The 22,220-nt window shown below is 35.8% G+C and overlaps 1 protein-coding gene across 1 annotated transcript; it reads right to left on the reverse strand.

Annotated features, from left to right (window-relative positions):
• Positions 1–7,150: 7,150 nt before the first annotated feature.
• On the reverse strand, positions 7,151–21,969 carry LOC121426311 (cylicin-2-like). Its single transcript, XM_041622562.1, has 6 exons — positions 21,826–21,969; positions 16,559–16,697; positions 14,350–14,455; positions 12,545–12,606; positions 10,958–11,098; positions 7,151–8,980 (listed from the first exon to the last, which is right to left on the reverse strand). Exons 1-6 carry the CDS (start codon positions 21,917–21,919, stop codon positions 7,195–7,197), a joined length of 2,328 nt encoding a protein of 775 aa, XP_041478496.1. The 5' UTR covers positions 21,920–21,969; the 3' UTR covers positions 7,151–7,194.
• Positions 21,970–22,220: the final 251 nt, after the last annotated feature.

The raw sequence follows: 22,220 nt of genomic DNA on the forward strand, positions 1-22,220 counted from the left end.
CTTGTTCTTTTGCCTTTTCCGTAATCCAGGTGGGTGTTTCATAAAGCTGTCCGTAAGTTACAAATTAATTTACACATGCTTAGTAATCTTAGTAAGTGGAGCGTTGTGGCCCAGTGGATAAGTCTTCTGACTTTGAAACAGAGGGTCGTGGGTTCGAATCCCAGCCATGGCGTAATTTCCTTCAGCAAGAAATTTATCCACACTGTGCTGCACTCGACCCAGGTGAGTTGAATGGGTACCCGGCAGGAATAATTCCTTGAATGCATGAGCGCTGAGAGGCAGCTCGAGCTAAAGCCGGGGTAATAATAATAATAACAATGCGCCTCGGAATAGAATATTTCTAGATAGATGGCGCTATATAAATGCCTATTATTATTATTATCTTTTCTGGTGGTCAATGATATATTCCTATATCTATGACTGAGCACCTTGGAACATGTTCCAATCATGCATACATGTAACTAAACAACAGCTTTGTAAATCATCCACCCATCCAATCTTTGAGTCTGATTGTCTCTTTATCATTGTTACCATGTTAGTATCAATTGGATGGCATTGTTACTATAATAGTAACTTATATGCAACCGGGCCCTGGTAGTGTCATGAAGCCGTTTGCAAGTTAAAGGACAAGTCCACCCCAACAAAAACTTGATTTGAATAAAAAGATAAAAAAATCAACAAGCGTAACACTGAAAATTTCATCAAAATCGGATGTAAAATAAGAAAGTTATGACATATTAAAATTTCACTTCATTTCACAAAACAGTTATATGCACATCTTGTTCGGTATGCAAATGAGAGAACTGATGATATCACTCACTCACTATTTCTTTTGTATTTTATTATATGACATATTTTTTTTTCTCGTCATTGTCATGTAAAATGAAGTTTGATTCCTCCCTGAACATGTGGAATTCCATTATTTTAACATTTTGTGCTTCAGGCAAGGAGGTCCTAATCATCAAATTCGTAAAAATTAAAATATTGTATAATTAAAAACAATAAAACACAAAAGAAATAGTGAGTGAGTGACATCATCGACTCACTCATTTGGATGTAACTGGCTCGTTCATATGACTATTTTGTTAAAAATAAGCGAAACTTTGAAATGTCATATTTTTCTTATTTTACATCCGATTTTGATGAAATTTTCAGCATTGTGCTTGTCTGATTTTTCTCTATTAATTCAAATCAACATTTTTCTGAGGTGGACTTGACCTTTAACAAAAAAAAAAGAAAAAGAAGAATAATAAAAGAGGTTGCCACCATTTTTGGAGGCAATATCCCATAAAATGAAATATGAAAAGATCCACATAATGGGGGGGGGGGGGGTGGGGGGAGGAATGGAAGCATGTGCCATATTTGACCCTCCCCCTTCTCCGAATCCTTGGCGACGGTAGGTTAGGCATGGTTCAGAACTTGGTCACAACCATAATATCAACATTTCATGTAAAATGTATCAAGATGTACAGACAATGTAGCGTGTATGTTCACCATATGAACACAGATCCCCTCTCGTAGATAGTTGTATTCATTTCATATATATATATCCTTTTCCTATGTTTTTGTTTGGTATATATAATATATATATATGTATATCAGAGCCTGGACCAGCAGTCTTGTCTCTTTCTACATTGACTTTACATTGAAGGTAATACCCCAAGACTATCACAGCAAACACTGTGTATGTGCACATTGTATTGATAGTTATATTCGGGGATGTGGTTCATGTTTTGTATATGTCTAGATCAGTAGAGATTTGTTCCAATACCTAAGAATGATTGATTAAAATCATGTTCACATTTCATATCAGTTGGTCGTTTATCATTATTTGCAGTTGTTTTGCTATACACCGCATCCCAGAAAAAAATGAAACCGAGAATTATTAATCATTTATCAGAACTTAATCACAAAAACTATACACAAATTACCTAATGATCATTTTAAAGCTTAGAATCTCCTCTTTGACCTGGTATAAGTCAGATTATTCCTCATTCATACATAAGTGGGCAAAAAAATGGATATTAACTGTAATTTGGAGGGTCAAATCTGAATTTTAAAGGGAAACTTTACCCTAGCAAGTTTATTGTAAAAATAGAAGAAAAAATATTGAAGGTTTGGAATTTTAGGTATTTGATTTTGCATTTCCACAAAATTCAATGCCTACTCTTAAATTAGATACCTTCAGAAAAGGGACAAGAAATAAAAAAAGTTCTGTTTGTAAATAACATTTTAATTAAATATATGAATATATAAAACATCACAGACGAGGGATATTGTCAATACATTTTGTTAGCAATCAGCCATGCATGAAGTAGTATAATAGAGCAACAGGTACCATAGGAAAATTCTGAAAACATAATAAAGAAATCATGAAAATGCAAGCGTGATTTCAAAGAAATTTATTTCTTGACCATTTTATCACATAAAAGAGCAGATTTTGAACTTATTAGGCATGTCATTTTTGTTTTGAAATTCAGATACAAGCATTGATTCATAGAAACAGAACTTTGTTATTTCTTAACCATTTTCTGTGATTGATGTATCAAACTTAAGAGCAGATTATGAACATTTTAGGCATCTGTTTTTCTTTTGTGAAATTCAGATAATGCCCACCAAGTGACTTTTCAGTTTCCTTCTTCAATTTGTTCTTACCCTCTCGAGTCTTGTGCATGAATGATAAATCATCTAACTTTGATATACTAGATGGAAGAGGAGACACTATAGTGGAGTGTTTCAAGAATATCGCAATCAATTGCAATTCAATTTCAGGTCCCTAAATCAATCATAAGTCTTGCAATCAATTGCAATTCAATTTCATGTCCCCAAATCAATCATAAGTCTTGCAATTCAATTTCAGGTCCCTAAATCAATCATAAGTCTTGCAATCAATTGCAATTCAATTTCAGGTCCCCAAATCAATCATAAGTCTTGTAATTAATCGCCATTTTTGTACTCCATTGCGATTTACAATTTATGCTATGATTAAATTTAATATGTTAATTATAAATTTGCAAGGGAAGTTTGCGCTTGATTCTCACATTTATTGTGACACCCTGTAAAGCTTTACAATGGTACGTGTGGGTCATTTGTCTATCAAATTTGTGACTACGTTATGATAAATCATCAAGAATTCTTGGTTTCACTTTTTGTGTGATGCACTTTATAATTTACTGGGCATCCAATGTTTAATTAGAATGCATATGGCCCTGTTGATTTGTAAGCAATTATGTAAATGTTTGACCCATTTTATCTTCATTTCGGAGCACTAGCCTACCTACGGGGGGGGGGGGGGTGGCAATCTGCCCCCCCTGATGAGTCACAACCCATGGAAGGGACGTATCCATGCCCCCCCCTGATGAGCTTGAAAACCTTTTTTTTTCTGGTACGAAATCCTATATTTGTGGTTGAAGACCTTTTTTGTTTGCTTGTCAAACTTTTGGGTGGACGAATTTGCCCCCCCCCCTGTGAACAATCCTAGGTATGCCACTGTATAGGAGTGACCCCTTCCCCCATGCTTTCTTATATCTGTCAGATATTTTTTTTACCAATTTATCTTTATTTTTGCGTGAAAATTACATGACACCTAGATAGATCCTTTGTCATTTGATTGGTTGTTTGATGTCATCCAGCACATTTTACAATGTCATCATCCATAGTGCAACATTAGACCCATACCATTTTGTCCATTGCACGCTCGCCGAGACCACCTGTGCTACAGGTAAAAACACTTGTGTTGCAGTGCATGTCTTGTATGCGACATTAAACATACCGCATTCCCACTGAATTTGCATTCAAATTTATACTTGTCAAATAACAAGGAACTATTTTCAGGTGTCATATAAAACAAATAATGAATGTTTATCATTCATGCAATGGACAGCATACTTCATGAGGTAAAAGATGAAATCAAATGATCCATTCGCAGGCATAGCCAAGTTGAATGGATCAATTCATCTCTCACCTCATGAAATATACTGCCCATTTTTACAATCAGTTGTAAATATTATCTGTACCTCTTATGTTACAACCCCTGGGGGCCGTTTCATAAAGCTGTTCGTAAGATACGAATGACTTTACGCACGACTGGTGACCCCTTCTTGTGCTAGATGATACATCCCTATGTCATTCATTTAGGACCTAAGAACATGTTCCATTCGTTCGTAAAGTTGTGCGTAACTTTACAAGCAGCTTTATGAAACACCCACCTGGTGGTTGTCTTCATAAAGCTGTTTGGAAGTTACAATCATCTTCATGAACTACTGGTGATCCTTTCTTAGGAACTACATTGTAAATCTACACCCATGACAAATTTGGTGCACATAATTTAGCTCTAGAAAGGATCCCCAGTCGTTCATAAAGTCATTGGTAACCTAAATAGCTTTATGAAACACCCACCTCGGTCCAGTTTCATAAAGATTTGTTATACTAACAATTGCATGATTTCTATAACAAAGTTACTATCAGCCAATCAGAATGAAGGATTTCAGAAGCTTTTAACTGTTATTGTAAATTTGTTATAATAACAAGTTTTATGAAACCGGCCCCAGATGTCAAAAGTTGGTTTGATTCAAGCACTTACCTATGCATTAACAAATATGAAGGTGAACCATATTTTTTTATCAAACAAACATAGGCTACATTTACAAGTTGGAATTGATAATTCATAAAAAAGTTTATACATTTATTTTCATTTCAGCTGACAAACGGTTTGAACATCATAAATGAAAATTCACCCATTCCTGAACAATACTGAAATTCTATCTGATATGACGTAGGAAAAAGTACAGTCATCATTATTCATATCAAAACTGAATCGGAAGTATCCAGCCTTCATCCATTTCCTGTACAAGTTCAAAGATTTATGTACAATGTTCAGTGCAAGTAATGTATAAAGTGGGCAATTCACTCAGTTGGGAATGCTACATTCATTTACAACATCATTACTAGTATATGAAATAAGTAAATTCAGTTAGCTCATGATCAACTTTTATCAAATGACCTCTCCCATTTTTCATTTGATACAAAGTGCTCAGACTTTCAAGTGAAGATGCTGCGTAAGCTATTCTGACTAGCATCCTATGATATTCAAATTTTAAGAAAGAAAGACAGGGTATAGATTTCTGAAGTGACTCATCATTATTTTTACTGGCAATTTGCTCTCAGCAGATTTGCAAGTTTTTCAGTAGCTTGAAATAAGTGATAGTGTAAATTTCTGACAAACACTTCATGACCTGCTAATAATAACAACGCGCCTCGGAATAGAATATTTCTAGATAGATGGCGCTATATAAATGCCTATTATTAATATTATTACCTGCTTCCTTTGGGGTATGCTTCATGGTGTATTTTCAATTGGTCTAATGCCAATTCATCCGATTTCCAACTCATCTACTATCATTTGGTCTACTGTCGTTTCGTCCACTGTCCACATGGTCTAATTGCCAATTTATCCTCTCAACATTTCACTGACAACCATTTGGTCCAATATCTATTTAGTCCAGATACAATTTGGTCTAATTGGACTAAGTGTTATTTGGAAAAAAATGAGTGAAAAGATTATGGGTATTAGCCCAACTGGTTATGAGATGAAATGATTATTGATGAACTGGTGATTAGACAAAATAATTATTGGACCAATGGCTGTTAGACTAAATGAATGTAGATCATGTGATGAGAGTACGGGTTGGCAATAGACGAATTGGAAAATTTACCTACTTCATAAATCTCAAAGAGGGCTGAAAATAAAGTAAAATTCACAGAGCAAAATGCTGAAAAATTGAATTCAACAAATTCTAATAACAAATCACTAACTTATTGAATTTTAAAGGTATATTTTGTGAAAACAGTAAAATGCATGCTATCATGAATATGGAATAGGTGGACTGATGAGGAAATGTCCACACTTTCCTTTTTCATAAATATTACATGAAATTGAAATCATATTATAGTTTCATATTTTCATAAATCTGCTTATGATATATATCCATTCTAACAAAATAAGTTGCAGAAATAATGATCTCAATCAGTATCTCAAACACTTATATGCATGTTGTCATAAATATTCATTAGGTGGGCTGATGATGTCATGTCCCGCTTTCATTTTCCTATGTTATTACATGAAATAATGAATGTTTAATTTTTACATGTGTGAATATGTCTCCCTTATAATGAAATAAGTTGCAGCAATCAATACATGCTCTGTATGATAAATCAGTTGTCATTTAATTTTTTTTAGTTCTTGGAGGAAAAAAAATGAATAAACCTTTAATACTTCATATAATAAAATACAAAAGAACAAGTGGGGATATGACATCATCAGTTTGCTCATTGAATATTCATGAAGTTATGCTTAGAACTGTTCCACCAGAATAATGCAAATATTTTAAATGTCATAGCTTTGATATTCCTCGTCCGATTTTGATAAAACTTTCAGTGTTATGTTTGTCTGATATTTCTTCACCCATTCAAATCATATAATTTTATGCATGGAGTACCCTTTAAAATGCAATAACTTTCTTATCCTTTGTCTGATTTTGATTAAATTTTCACTTCTTTTTCGTCTGATTTTACTCTATCTGTTCAAATCATCATTATTATCCTGGGGACTGTTTCACAAAAGTTGTCACTACTGACAAGTTGCCTTTCTCCGACAGTGCTGACAACTTTCATGAAACACCCACCTAGAGTAACCTTTTAAGAAAAAAAAGAAAAGGAAAGAAAGGAACCAGAAAAAAAGAAGGAAACATAGTACATTAATTTCCTAAATGTCACATTTTTTTTCTCAATAGAAAACAATTCTTTATGCTTGATCACAGACAGCATTTTAGAAATTTCGCCCCATACGGCTGGTCTGGCTTCTCAATTTTTTCGCTCATTGTGCCAGTGGTTAGCCTAAAACCATTTTGGGTAAAAATTTCATGAAAATAACTACACGTCTGCAGCACACAAGTCATTAGGTTGGCAGATATAATGCTAAGGCCTCATGTTTCGGGGGCCAGGTTTACTGTAGAATGATTTTGAGGTCACCACAAAATGAAAACGGGCCGATAATTACACTGCTCCACTTTGCCTGTGCCATTACGGTAACTGATTTTACTTGGCCGATCTCTGAATACTTGTACATACATGTATACCATTACCGTAATTACCTAATGACTTGTGAACTAGAATATTGCCTTCAGTTTGACAAAATCATATTATCTGCTTGAAAAATTCACCAAGCATTTTCTTCCCCCTTTCCTCAAGATCGGTAGGTTTATCGTAAGGATTGTGCAGTTCTAAATTTCTTGATCTATCCTTTCTGTGGTCATCTTTTCTTCCAGAACCACCCCTTCCATCGTTCTTATCCCTTGTATCTGACCCCGGTCTATCTTCCCTCCCCTTTTCCTTTCTCACATCATCTTTTCTCTCTGCAGACCGGTCCGTTCTTCCTGAATCATAATCACTGTTTCTTCTATCTTTCCTACGACTTTCAGCCTTATTTCCATTTCTTCCATCATGATTCTCTCTGGTAGATCCCTTCCGCTTTTTATCCTCTTCATATTCATCTCCCCTTCTATACCTGCTGTCATCCTTCCTATTTTGTTTGGGATTATCTTCTCTCCCTTCCGTTTCTGCCCTTCTGTCTATTTTTGCAAGATTTCTTCCCAGTCTGCTTTCATCTCTGTCCGTCCGATGTGTTGACCTCTCGTCTTTCCTTCTCTTTCTTTCATCATCTTCATCGCTGTCAGAAGATCGGCTCCTCTGTTTCTTATCATGCACCTTCTCCTTATTGCCAAGTCTCCTTTTGATATTCTTCTTCTCATGACTGTCATCACTATCACTACTAGACATCCCCCTGCCTTGTCTTCTTCTGTTTCCAAACGTTTGATCCTTCTGATCACTTGTATTTCTATCTCTTTTCTTCTTTTTCCTAAAGCTTTCATCCTCACTTTCACTGTTAGAAGAATCTTTCATACGGTCTCTCCTTGCTTCTCTCCTGCCTTCTGACCTTCCTGTCTGCCCTTCGTTCCTTCTCTCACTGTCCTTCACTTTCTTTCCTCTGTTATCACTTTCATCATCACTGTCCGATATCTCACGTTTCCTTGTCGATGATTTGTCGGACGATTTTCTCTTTTCATTTTTTGATCCTGCCTTTTTTCCTCTGTAATCACTTTCATCATCACTGTCCGATATCTCACGTTTTCTCGTCGATGATTTGTTGGACGATTTTCTCTTGTCATTTTTCGATCCTGCCTTTTTTCCTCTGTAATCACTTTCATCATCACTGTCCGATATCTCACGTTTTCTCGTCGATGATTTGTCGGACGATTTTCTCTTGTCATTTTTAGATCCTGCTTTCTTTCCTCTGTAATCATTTTCATCATCACTGTCCGATATCTCACGCTTTCTTGTCGATGATTTGTCGGACGATTTTCTCTTGTCATTTTTAGATCCTGCTTTCTTTCCTCTGTAATCACTTTCATCATCACTGTCCGATATCTCACGTTTTCTCGTCGATGATTTGTCGGACAATTTTCTCTTGTCATTTTTAGATCCTGCCTTTTTTCCTCTGTAATCACTTTCATCGTCACTGTCGGACATCTCACGTTTTCTCATTGATGATTTGTCGGACGATTTTCTCTTGTCATGTTTAGATCCTGCTTTTTTTCCTCTGTAATCACTTTCATCATCACTGTCCGATATCTCACGCTTTCTTATTGATGATTTGTCAGACGATTGTCTCTTGTTGCTTTTAGATCCTGCTTTCTTTCCTCTGTAATCACTTTCATCATCACTGTCCGACACCTGGCGTTTTCTTGTCGACGATTTTCTCTTGTCATTTCTTGATTTTGCTTTCCTTCCTCTGTAATCACTTTCATCATCGCTCTCTGAACTATGACGTTTTCTTGTTGATGACCTGTCTGACGATTTTCTCTTGCTATTTCTTGATGACTTGCTGTATTTTGTTTTACCATCACTGGACTCCGATTCAGAGCTGTAAAAAAAAAAGTTCTTGATCAGTAAATAAAACTATAACAGATGTCTGCTCTGAAGAGATCTATGATTAGGCTAGCCCATAATCTAGACAGAGGTTGCAGCTATATCTTATTTGTTTAAGCGGATTTATGATTGAGATAGTCTACATAATAGCTTCAATCCTCTCTCTTTCTTTGTCTGTTCTCCTATTGAGCGCATAGATACGCCCATGGGCAGTGATATGCACTATACAAGCAATGTTGTATTATCATTATTACTATTATTATCTGTGATGTGACGCTAAACATTAGAGATGTGTCTGATGCGGCAAGACTACTAATAGTGTGTGCAAAGCACCCATTGCCTATATTCTCTCGCTATGCTTTGTTTTCTTTTACCAACAAACTTCCACAAGATATTCGCTGATAGGAGAATAATATCTTACAAAGAGAGGGTATATTTGCTATAGCGTCACTGCATCATAAATATTGCTTTATAATGTGTTTATACATGACAGCAAAGATAGGCCTATTTATAATAGATGCAGACTCTGCCTATCATTTTATGTCAATATTATTAATTCAGCTAGCTTTTGATAACTTTTAAATACCTTTCATGATCTTCTTATTTTGAAGTCTCATGACTGTGAAATTAAATGTTCTTTTATTCAAATTTATGACTTGCCACACCAAAACCAACAAGATACCCAAGATGAGTCTTTAGATTTTAATTGAGCCTGATACCATGCCTACGTGATACAGAACATTCTATGCTTTAACATGATATATAAATTGTTAAAATTGACAATAGATTGGGGGAAAAAACAAGTTTGAGGTTCACTCAAGCATGAGATGTGCACACTTTGTAATCATTATGAACTTCCAAGCTGTCTGGAAAAAGGAATGTAACAAAAAAAAATCATGTATTTATTGTGTTATTGTATTGTTTTATTTAACTCTACACCTTCAAAATTCTGATAGTATGAAGCAGAGTTAACCTGTCAGATAAGCTCACTTTCTAATTGTGACTTTTTGAAGACCATATAATTGTTTTATTTTTTTTACAGTGAACCTTCCTGGTGGCTTATTGTTCGTTTGGGGGTAGCTGGTCACATATATGCCCACTAATTTCTTTGATTTCAATGGTCATATTTGTTAACATTACCAAGGTTGTATTCAGATAGATCCGGAACTTTGATATGTGCTGTATATCATATTGTTCATTCATGTATGGAGTTCAAAACACCCAGAAAGAAAAAGAAATGAATTGAGCAGACTTTTTCCACATATATTACCGTAAAATCATTTGATTTTTCAGCTGGGAAGGTTAATGAAAATGATTTCAAGATTGTGTCACTACACTCCTCACTTTTTTGAAGCACTACATGTATGCAATGATTTCCAAATGCAATTTTTTTTTCAGTGTCATTTTCAGAGCATATCACTGACAGAGGTGGCAAATAGGACCTTGCAGCTTAAGCCCCCATCACACTTATTCTGAATCAAGCAGAATTGGACGGAATTGTTCGACCACCAGTTGGTCAAAATACCCCTAGAATGTTTTGAACATGACCAAAACCTTCGGGACGACCAAAAGAAATGACAAAAATATTTCGAATGCACTCAGAATGCAGTCAGAATATCTAAAATGCACCTAGAATGTCCACGAATGCTGCATGAATTCTCAATCTGACTCCATTGCAGTTCATTTCGACTAGTGTATGATGATTCACCTGGTCAATTTACTGAATATTCAACTCCAGTTTGGTGACTTCATAAGTTCCTCAAAAAATTTCTAGATTTTTAAAATATTTTTTTCGTTCCAGCTTCTGCTTGATTCCTGCTGATTCCGAATAAGTGTGATAGGAGCTTTAGATTGTCAAAAATCAAATCAATGTTAACGGGTGCCATTAAGCGCTGTGGACACGAATCCTCATTACCTGTGTATCGCTGAATGGCTCATATGCTACCGAGCGAAAAACCACTAATGAACTAACCTTGAAGAGTCTTCTGTAGAATCAGAATCACTCTCATCATGACGTCTGTTCTTCCTCTTCTTCTTCAACTGTTTGGTATTCCTTCCTGTCTTTTCTAAACTCTTCTTTTTCTCCTCCTTGAGCTCTTTCAATGTTTCTAACCTAGATAAAGATAGTGATGGTGAAGGTTGAAGATGAGATCATGCTGAAAAACAATGCACTTTATCAATCAACAAAGCTAAGCAAATTTGCTTTATTCAAATTATCAATAATATACATGTAGGGGAGACTGCGGTTAGTTGGAACATGGGGTAAGTTGAAAAATTGTATTTTTCTTTCACGCCTGTAAAGTAAATTTATGCAATACTGCCCTCAATTTATTGTTATTGATACTTCAACTGTTGTATTATTAACAGCAATAAATTGAGGGCAGTATTGCATAAATTTACTTTACAGGCGTGAAAGAAAATTACAATGTTTCAACTTACCCCATTTTCCAACTAACCCCGGTCTCCCCTACATGTATTAATAATGTAATAATATAGGGGTTTTTGTATAGTGCACATTATCCACCTTGTTAGGTGTTCAAGGCGCTCCGATATTTCCCCCTACTAAGCCTGTCTACCTATTCTGGTGCTCACAGCTTGAGGAATTACTTTTTCTCTTCAACTGGGTCGAGTACAGCACGTCTTCGTGGATTAATTTCTGGTGACACAAAATTTGTTCCTACGACATTTGCTCCACTCTTAATACAGGTATATGTATCTCGGGGAGCATAGGGTTAGAGTTTAATTGTATAAGTTTTTGGTTCAGAATAATGTAAAGATAAGGATTAGGGTTTAATTAGTTTTGGAGATTACATTTCATGATGGATTTAACGTGCAGTTTTTCCATCGGAGCAAATGTCATATAACCAAATTCTTGCTAAAGGAAATTATGCCATGACTGGAATTCGAACCCACGACCCTCTGTTTCAAAGTTAGGAGACTAATCCACTGGGCTACAATGCTCATTATAAGACGAGGGGGGCCTGATTCAACCCCCTTGACATTTTTTGCGATAAATCCGGTGCTCAAAATGTCTCAAATGCGTCGCTTGCTGATTTTTTACTTTCAAGTCTTGCACAACTTTTGAGACCAAAACTGCAACCCCAGGGTACGCAATATTTTGTACGTGCATGCAGACCCAGAATTTCTCAAAAACGTGAATTCATGTACAAATACTGTTTTTAGTCAAAATTCATAAACACATCATTATTTCCCCTTCTCCTGATTAAACTCAATTAATTTCATTTTGTTTGTGGTTAAAAATAAAGTCCTCAACAATTTTCACTGAAAATACAATAAAAAAAAAGGACAAGTAAAAAAAACCCCAAAATATATCAGGAATTAAGAAAAAAATACAATACACAGGAAAATAATAGTGATATGATATTGAATTATTTAAAAGTACATTTGATCAGAATCCTATAAAGAGTCTGTGAACAAAAAAAGGCATTTTATGGGTTAGGGTTAGGGCTAACCCTAAGGTGATATTATACTAAAAAGATATATATTTAAACAAATATGAGATCAAAGTTTTGTTGAGTGACAAAGAAGAGATACTTACCCTTTCTTTCCTTTGAGTTTCTGAAGTAGAAGATCATCTAAACTACCAGACTCTGGCTCCTTCTGCATTTAAATAAATCAAGATAGTATCACTGATGTTATAATCATTAGTGCATTATGTAACCAGCCACTATGCCCTAGGTAGTGTTTCATAAAGCTGTTAGTAATTTAAGAGCAACTCAGGAGTGACTAGTGAACCTTCCTTTTGTGTTAAACCTTTGCAATTGAATATTTTGGTGTATACCATTTACCACAAGAAAGGATCACCAGTTGTTCTCAAAGTCGCCCTGAACTTACGAACAGCTTTATAAAACACCCACCAGGTGGATGTAAAGCTGTTTGTAAGAGTGACTTTAAGAACAACTGGCATTATTAGCACAAGGAAGGGTCATTGGTCAGTTGTGCGTAAAGTCGTTTGCATCTTAAAACAAGCTTTATGAAACGGTCCCATGACATATGCTCTGGCGACAAATACTCTGCTCTAATTTCCACACACTAATGGAATGGCCAACTTCAACCCTGGATTTAACACTACACCCTACCCTAGACCCATCCCTAATCCTACATCTTAGACGAAATTAAGCCAGGAGCAATTGTCGCAGGAGCAGATGATGCATCCCCTATGAAACACCCACAAAGTCTGTACAATTAAGTTAATAGATTTCTGTCATTTGGGCTCAGTTTCATGAAGATCTAATGATTATTAGAATCACAGTGGTTGCAAAGCTCAGCACACTAATAAAATCAAGGTTACTAGGTTTCTCACATCATACACACACATCTACATGTATTTAGCGGAACCCCCGTTTATAAAGCTTCATGCATATCTATAGATCACAAACTACTTCTGCTCACAGAAAATAAATGAAGAACAAAAATAGAAATTAAAAAAATATTAATATGTCAACTTGTTTCACCTGTTTTAGGGTTTTGTAGTGACTTAGTATTTTCTGTTGGAAATGAATGAAATAAGACTTTGAAACCTTAACCCTATCTAGGCCAGGGTATTTTGGGAGTTCATATGGGGGGGGGGAGCCCCCCCCTTGAGATCTCGGCCGTTGAACAGGCGATCACGCCAAAAATTGGCACGAAGGTTGTCTGGAATGTAATCTACAAAATTGTATAGTAATTTATTTCTTGCGAATATTTATTACTTATGCCAATTTATGTGTAATTAGTATGCGAAATCGTACTTTTTCCTCTAACTCCATAAATAAAGCTCCCAATGTTCTAATTTTGGCATAGAAACTCTTTGTGGTGTTCTTAGCAAGTTCACATGAAAAAATTGTGATATCAGATCAATTTCTTATGTATTATATTGTTTTTTGCAATTTCTTATGTATTTCCTTGTTTTTGGACCTTTTGTTTTTCATAGTTTTTTTCAATGAAATTCATTGGGGACTCTTCTAAGATCATAAACAGCATAAAATACATACAATTAGACCAGAAAAACTAAAAATAATCATACATTTATGATTATTGGTTGAAACATCAATTTACATTGACTTTGTACACAAAATCACGTTTTTGAGCAATTTTTGGTCTGACATGCACGTACATGTTGCTTAATTTCGGAACCGCGTACCTGAGTGACACAAAATTGGTCTCAAAAGTTGCGCAAGACTTGAAAGTAAAAAATCATCGGCCAGCGCGGTCAAATCATTTTGCACGGCAACAATATCGCGCGACTCGTTGAGGGGGGGGTGGCCTAGATAGGGTTAAATCTTCATCATGTTTGCAAATTAAGCTTGAAGGTACACAGAGGGGGGATGGGGGGGGGCGGCTACAAGGAAAGACGTGTCTCACTTTTTTCTTCTTTTTCTTCTTTGGTGGAGGGCTTGGGCTTGAGGAGACTCTCTTTACTTCTGTCTTCACAGATTGAGCTGGCTGCTTTGCTGGGACCTTTTGTCCTCTGAATCAAGAAAAACAGGTGTAATTTTTATTTCACAGTTATCATATTTGCACTCTACTTCATCAAACCATGAATGCCACATGTGTGAAATCAACTTCATTTGTTCTAGTATCTACAGAATGAAGATCCTAACAAATATTGTTCACCGTTGCACAAACTAGGCATTTTGTAATTCTTTTCCAATAAAATGATCGATTAATCCGCCGTGGATTTCTCTTGTAGGTCAAATTGGCTCGTATTTTATACCAACACTAATATTTCGGTACAATCAAGAAAAAGGAGTCCTCTCACAGAATAACTCATTCATTTAATTGGACCTACATGTAGCTAGCTATAAAAAAAACTAGCTAATGCATAATCATTGGAAAAAAGAATAAAATTTGATTCTGATAATCTATCATGGGCAAATGTCCCCTTTAGATGTAGGCAAAATATTATTTTCTATCTTTCAGGGCTAATTTTCATCACTGACTACCACAATCTGCAACACTTAATAAAGCTTTAACATAAAAGTGAATGGGGATTTTGAGGGGCTCTTCTGAGTGTCAAGAGGGCAAAATCACCCCGAGCCACTGTATAATTTTTTTCTCTGATGTACTGGAGCGTTGTGGCCCAAAGGATTAGTCTTCTGACTTTGAAACAGAGGGTCGTGGGTTCAAATCCCAGCCATGGCGTAATTTCCTTCAGCAAGGAATTCATCCACATTGTGTTGCACTCGACCCAGGTGGGATGAATGGGTACCTGGCATGAATTTTTTCCTTGAAATGCCATCGCCCTATAGGCTTCGGGGCTAAAGCCAGGGTAATGATATCCAAGTCCTTTGGAAGCGCATAGGGACATTATGACATAATGTGCTATACAAGAACTGCATTATTGTTATTATTATTATTATTACTGTATACATGTGGAAGTTAAAGGAGAACGAAACCTTTTAGGCCCGTTTCGGGTACACGTGTACACGCACGGTCAAGTCAGTGCACGTGTACAAAATTCCATCACCCTGTACACGGTAGCATCTGCATAAAGCTTGCGTGGGACTGTAAAGTCAGTGAACAAGCTCACAGCCTCACATTAATTCTTAGTTCTCAGACACTGCACATGTTTTAATCACTAATATGTCAATACATTTCAATTAACCTAGAGTGAGTTTACTTCCAAAATCGCCAATTTAATCCACATTTATTCTGAAGACTCAAGTCTTTGTACCACACGAAATGGGTATGCTCCGGTCAATTCAGCAGCGATCTGTGCATGTATGTACGGTACAGTATGCAAAAATTTAATGCGCTGCTAAGCTGAGTAAACTTTTCAATTGCACCAATTTTTGTGGATTGATACTTCTAACTTCTCAGGTAAGCTTTAAAACTGTGACTTAGGCTACATTTAGGAAACACTGAAAAAATACCGTAACTCACTCTCACTCAGTGTTTACAACGTGTACACGACCGAAAAACACGCCGTGTACACGTGCATCAAAAATAGACTTTCAAACCGGGCCTAAAACCTTTGGAACAAGATGGCTGGTGTGAAAACAGAAAAATCAAAGAAACAGATCAACGAAAGTTTGAGAAAAATCTGACAAATAATAAGAAAGTTATGAGCATTTGAATATTGCGATCACTAATGCTATGGAGATCCTCAAAGTGGCAATGTGACAAAGATGTGTGATGTCACTTGTGAACAACTCTCCCCATTACTTTAGTGTATATCTCACTTAAATTGCCTCTTTTATCACATCTATCAGTAGATCATGTGTTCGTTCTATAGGAGGGCATGTAATACAGATTTTCAAGGAATACATCATGGATAAAGCGTTTGTAACACCACAAGAAAAAGCAGAAAGAGACATTTTGAGGGTATTTTATAGTCCATCAAAGGGAAAGTTGTTCCGATGTGACATCACACATCCTTGTCGCATTGCCAATGGGAGGATCTCCATAGCATTAGTGATTGCAATATTGAAATGCTCATTACTTTCTCGTTATGTGTCCGATTTTTCTCAAACTTTTCTTGTTCTTATTCTTTGATTTTTCTGTTTCGACACAAGCCTACTTATTCTAAAGGTTTCATTCCCCTAAATCCATACTGACATACGGTACTCACAGAGCTATCATTAAGGCCTCTTTCTCTGCTTGACGTACTGCCTCAGCCTCAGACAATTCTCCTTCTTTCCGTTCCTTGTTAAACCACTGGAGGTCTTTCCCTTTCTGCCATCGACCCACAGGGGCTTTCAGAGAATGACCTGAAATGATGATTATTGTGGAAACAAATATGAAATTATATAGTGAATGTTTATGAGTGCAATGGACAGAAATACTTCATGAGGTGAAAGATGAATGATCATTATTTCATCTTTTACCGAATGAAGTATTCTGTCGATTGCACGAATGAATTTCAAACATTCATTATTTGGTTTATATGACACCTAGAAAATGATTTTTTTTCCAAAATGAAATACATAAATTTTGATGCAAAATATGCTCATGCAGTGCGAGTTGGTCTGTTGCAGTGATTGTTACATTCATTACATCATGCGCACTGCTGGTGCATGAGCTGCAGTCTCTGTGCGCGAGTGCAATGGGTCAATTCCATTGTGACTTATGGGACATTTGATACTTTTTTCCACATAACTGAGGTGCATATCTGAAATAGTAGCTGCACAAACATGGATTTACTTTATTAAACTGTAAGAAGAATATTGAAACTTACTATATACAAAAATGTATGCTTTCAGCTTGTTTGCATAGGGTGCTATATCATCAGAAATGTCATTGTGACTTATGGGACGTTGATGGACCACACAAATTGAGCTCTTTTGTTCAAAGTGCCATATCTATCTCAGTTTTATGACAATGTTTTTAAATTTGGACTTGGAGATTAACCAGTGATAGTGCTCACTAACAGTACTTGAATTGGACTTGATTCATTTCATTTGTTTCAGTAGTTGTGTGCAATCGTGTGTGACTTATGGGACAAGTGAACGTGACTGATGGGACCCTATCTAATTTCATGGAATTTACATTTCCTCTCGATGACTTTTTAAGTCAAACTTAATTTCAGCATGAATAAATATTCCCTAATAAGATGACACCTTTAATAATTCATGCCATTGTGTCAGAAATAAATTCAACAAAGGGCAGAAACATCTTATCATGCACTTCATTTATATAAAGGGAACATTAAACCCCAAAAAAAGCTTCCTAACTTGTCATCAAGTTTTAAGAACTGTAATCAAATAAGTACAAAATAATCAATAAACAATTACAATCATAAATATTTAGCAAACAGATGAAAAATGAGCAATTAGAAAGAATGTACACACTTTCCATTGTGACTGATGGGACACAACGATAGGACATATTTGTTACAGATGGGGCAAATAAATGTTGCTTTTCTCTATCTGTCTCGTACAGTATAGTATTAATAAATGAACCTTGACAGTGTATACATGTAAGAAAATTAAGACATTAATGCTATCATTAAGTATATCAATATTCTTGTTAATATATTCTCTTTTGTGTCAAATGCTGATATTTTTCATTAGTTGTTGATGTTTATGATAAAACAGATGGATATCAGTGCACAGGCAAGTTTTTGACAAAAAAATATTAAAATTTTTGCATAAATTCTTAAAATTTTTTTTTTTAACTGGACTGTCTAGAAAACGGTTGCAATCGATTTCTACTATCTAAAGTGCATGTACATGTATACATGTACTTGTATAGTAAAAAGTGTATTCATTTACATGGAAGATTTTACTATTGTCTGTACAAAAAATATGAAAATAATTGATTTTCATGAAAAATCCAAGATGGCCACCAAAAATTGCCAATTTGGAATCCCATGGGACACGATTTGACAATGGGAACATCAAGATTCATTAACTATAGACTTCAGGCATTAAAAAAATGTTGGTTAAAAATATATATCATGGGGGTGCACCCTTTCACAACTTCTTTTTTTGCCAGCTGCTTGGGCTGATATGTCATCTCTTTCATAGAAATTCTGAATGTCTGTTTTAAAGGACATCATCATTTATAGAGTACCAAAGTGATGATGTCAGTTGTCATGGTGTGATGGGGGCCTGGTTCTAAACAAAATAACCAGGGGGCCGTTTCATAAAGCTGTTGTAAGTTAGGAGCAACTTTAAGAATGACTAGTGATCCTTTCTTATATGCTAAAACATTGCCAATTTATGATGACATTTTTCACAAGGATCATCGGTCATTCTTAAAATCGCTCTTAAGTTACGAAAAGCTTTGTGAACCAATGCCCTTTTACGACTCTCAGAATGATGGTAACAACCAGGGACAACACACATCACCATTTTTGCAAACACAATTGTGTAAGATGATCATGCAGCTGCGACTAGGTTTAGAACCGGCCGATTCGATGTTCATGACATTGTGACATCACACTTCGGTCCTCCTTAAATGCGCATGTTCCTTTCTATTCTCAGGCGGCAGGAATGATTCTGAGAAAACTTGATTGCAAGCTTCTGAACAATTTTTTGGCATTTACAGGGGCTTTAATAGCTCTGCTCATGGTAGCCTTAAATGCATCTGAGGACTGGTGCTCTTATTTTGACAGGATTCAGAGGGTCGCTCAACTACAAAATTTGTGACTGATGGGACATTGACATAGGTTTTAATAGTTTCCATGGAACTACATGTATATATACCAAGTTCATATCATATGTAAAACAGTGGATGTATACTCCAAGGGGACAAGAAAACCAAGAGAGTGATCTGGACCTTAAAAATGAATAAAAGCTAGGGTGAAACAAACCCAATTTACCTGCACTCAGCTTTGCATTTTAGCGATCATATTCAGTTTTCTCCTTCTTTCTGGACTGGGCACACAATGCAAACTTTTTTTTTGTTCAATGCACTGCCTATGATATTCAGACTGTTTTTTCTGACAGTCAGCATACTGTTCTCCAGCTTTTAAGCATTCTTGTCTCTCTCTTTGCTGTCATGGACAGCTTTAAGGTGGCATGGTTTACGGACTGTATATGTGACTTATGGGACATGTGACTTATGGGACTTAAATGTATGTTTCCCCAGTATAGCTATTTTAAGTCCAATACAGATGCAGCTTGATTTGTTGATGCAAGCATGTACTGTGGTAGATAAAAAAGTCCAATACTTGTCTGTAGGAGTCTTTGGCAGCATATGAGGGAAACTTAATGCTCAAAATTGTGACTTATGGGACATCAAACATACACAACTTGAAATGTATTTTGTGCCTCACAGTTTCACTGCAGCGTGTAAAACAATACAGCTAATGTTCAATCATTGCTTGGAGATCACACGGACAGTGGAATTTTTCATCAGCACCCTTTGCTTGCCAGGAGCCAGGGATGGGTGAAAGTTGTACACTTTCTATGAAATCTTAGTACCAAAATGCAACAGAGTGCACATTGCATATTTTATGAATGAATGAGGGTATAGTAAATATAGGTGTGTTTTTGTAAACCTTAAACTGTATACTTATAAACAGTATAAACAAAATTGCTCAGAAAAGAAATTTTTGAAAATGGAAAAATGCAACATTTGGCTGGAATTGACCAATGGACAAAATCATGTGGATCCCAAATTGCACGATGAATGGATCCAAAATTCCACGGTTGATGACGTCATTGCGAAATGGGCTGAATGAACGATATCAAACAACCAATCAAATCACAAGGATCTATCTAGGTGTCATATAAACTGGAATAATACTAATTATAATACCTTTCGACTGATGATACAAAGCGCTGCTATCAGGTATCATTACCCCAGCTTTAATACAGCCATCCCACTATTTCTAAAGCAGTGTGCATATTTGTGTATTGACCAGGGTGACCAGACATCACATATTTTGCTTCTTTGTTCCGGCATCCCGACAAACCCTTTCAGTGACATAACCAATACATGACGAAGCAGAGACAACAATAAAATGGTTGGCTAAAGTTTTGCGGTGATTTTCTTGCTAACCCAATACATTGCAAATAAACTGGCCTCCTGCTTGTGAGTGGCACTAGGTACGTAGGATCGGAGCAGATTCTCAATGATGCAAATGATAACATGATAAACAATATATATTGACCATAATTGAGTTTTCATAACTAGATCTAGTTGTTTCAGCTTTCGTTTTGAGTCTTGTTGTGTATGATGCCCCATGTTTCATCTAATTGTTAAGTTGACAATGTTTCCCTTTGAAATTTTATCCATTTCTAGAACATTTAAAAGTTTTGTTTAAAACTTCAAATATATATTTCAAAAACACCAAATATCAATCATTATGATTTTTGTTAGATTGGATTATATTTTATTGCTTGAAGTTGAACTTTTATTCTCTTTCTCTCTTTTGGCATCCTATCTGTCTTTCCTGATTGCCCCTTTTTTGTTCCATCTATCTTTACTTCCTATCTGTCTTTCCTGATCTCTCTGTTCATTTTTCTTTTTTTTGTTCTTTCTCTTACCTGCCTCCTTTAAACTTTTTTAATTTCCTTCATTCTTTCTTTCCTTAAACTTTTTTTTTGCTCAGACTTCTCCCTTCCTCTCCTTTTTCTTTTCATTCTTTCCTCCCTATCTTTCATTCTTTATTGCATTTTCCCTTCTTTCCTGCTTTTATTCTTTCTTTGTTTCTTTATCCTTTCTTTCCTCCTTTTTTCTTATACTTTTTTTCTCATTCTCCATTATTTTGTCTTTCATACATTTATTCATCTTCCCTTCCTTTCTTTCTATCAATTCAAAGAATGACGGAGAATTTTTTCTCTCTTTTATTCTTCCTTTTATTTTTTCCTTCATTCTTTTAGTACCAGGTACTTTCTTTCATAACTTTCTTTAATTTCTTTTTATTTTTTTCTTTCACTTTCCCCTTTTTTCTTTCTTTCTTCTCAATTCATCTCTTTTCTTTCTCTCCTTCATTCTTTCATTCACTCCCCCTTCCAATTCTTTATTTTTTTTACAAGTCTAACTATAAACACTGACTGTGTAGCCTTCGACTTCGTTTGACTTGTCTTTGACTTTGTTGATCTTTTTTCAAAAAAGTTTTTTGTCTATTGTCCCGAATTTCATTTTGTGAAACTGGTCACCCTGGTAATGTGGTATTGACCTCGAATAAGAAACTTGCCTTGACTGTTGGCAAATGCAAATAATTTCTGGAGGAGAAATTTGCTTGAAGTCGGCCGGTGCGAAACTGCATTAGTGCCCCAAATGAGCGCTAGTGCACAGCAGCCGGTCAGGCAAGGCACCCCAAAGGCGTGGGCGGTTAGATCACCGACACCATAATTACTGCGACATCGGTCTAGTCGGTGGATGCGAAAGTGCACTCGTACCAAAATTGAATAAGGAACAGATAAAATAATCATCTAATATTACCTAAATAACATTCTCTATCCTTATCGCTCTTCACACTATCCCATGTGAACTGATCCTGTCCTCCTCTGTTCCCTCCTCTCGGTACATAATACATGATTTGATTTTCACTTCGAGCTTGAATTTCGTGGGGAAATCGACGTTTACATGCGTGTACGTACCTAGCGGTGCCTAAATTTATGAAAGTAAGCAGACGAGTAGTAATGTCTGCGTCTATCTGCCAGTCTAATGTATAGAGAATTAAGCCAAATTTAGCTACAAAAATGCATATTTATTACATTAATAATTTTTTATACTTAAATATAATTTAAAGTATTTGTTACAATTATTGAAATAATTTTACTATTGAAATATTAGAATAATAGTACTATTTAAGAATTTGCGTAAATAGAATCTGT

Source organism: Lytechinus variegatus, chromosome 13 (genome assembly GCF_018143015.1).
Source record: "Lytechinus variegatus isolate NC3 chromosome 13, Lvar_3.0, whole genome shotgun sequence".
Classification (NCBI taxonomy): Eukaryota; Metazoa; Echinodermata; class Echinoidea; order Temnopleuroida; family Toxopneustidae; genus Lytechinus; species Lytechinus variegatus.

Excerpts from the sequence above, each read along its gene's own strand:
- LOC121426311 (XM_041622562.1), bottom strand. The coding sequence starts at position 21,919 with ATGTATTATGTACCGAGAGGAGGGAACAGAGGAGGACAGGATCAGTTC. Across the intron at positions 14,456-16,558 it reads GAGGCCTTAATGATAGCTCT|AGGACAAAAGGTCCCAGCAA; the intron begins GTGAGTACCGTA and ends TTCTTGATTCAG. Across the intron at positions 12,607-14,349 it reads AGAAGAAAAAGAAGAAAAAA|AAGGAGCCAGAGTCTGGTAG; the intron begins GTGAGACACGTC and ends ATTTAAATGCAG.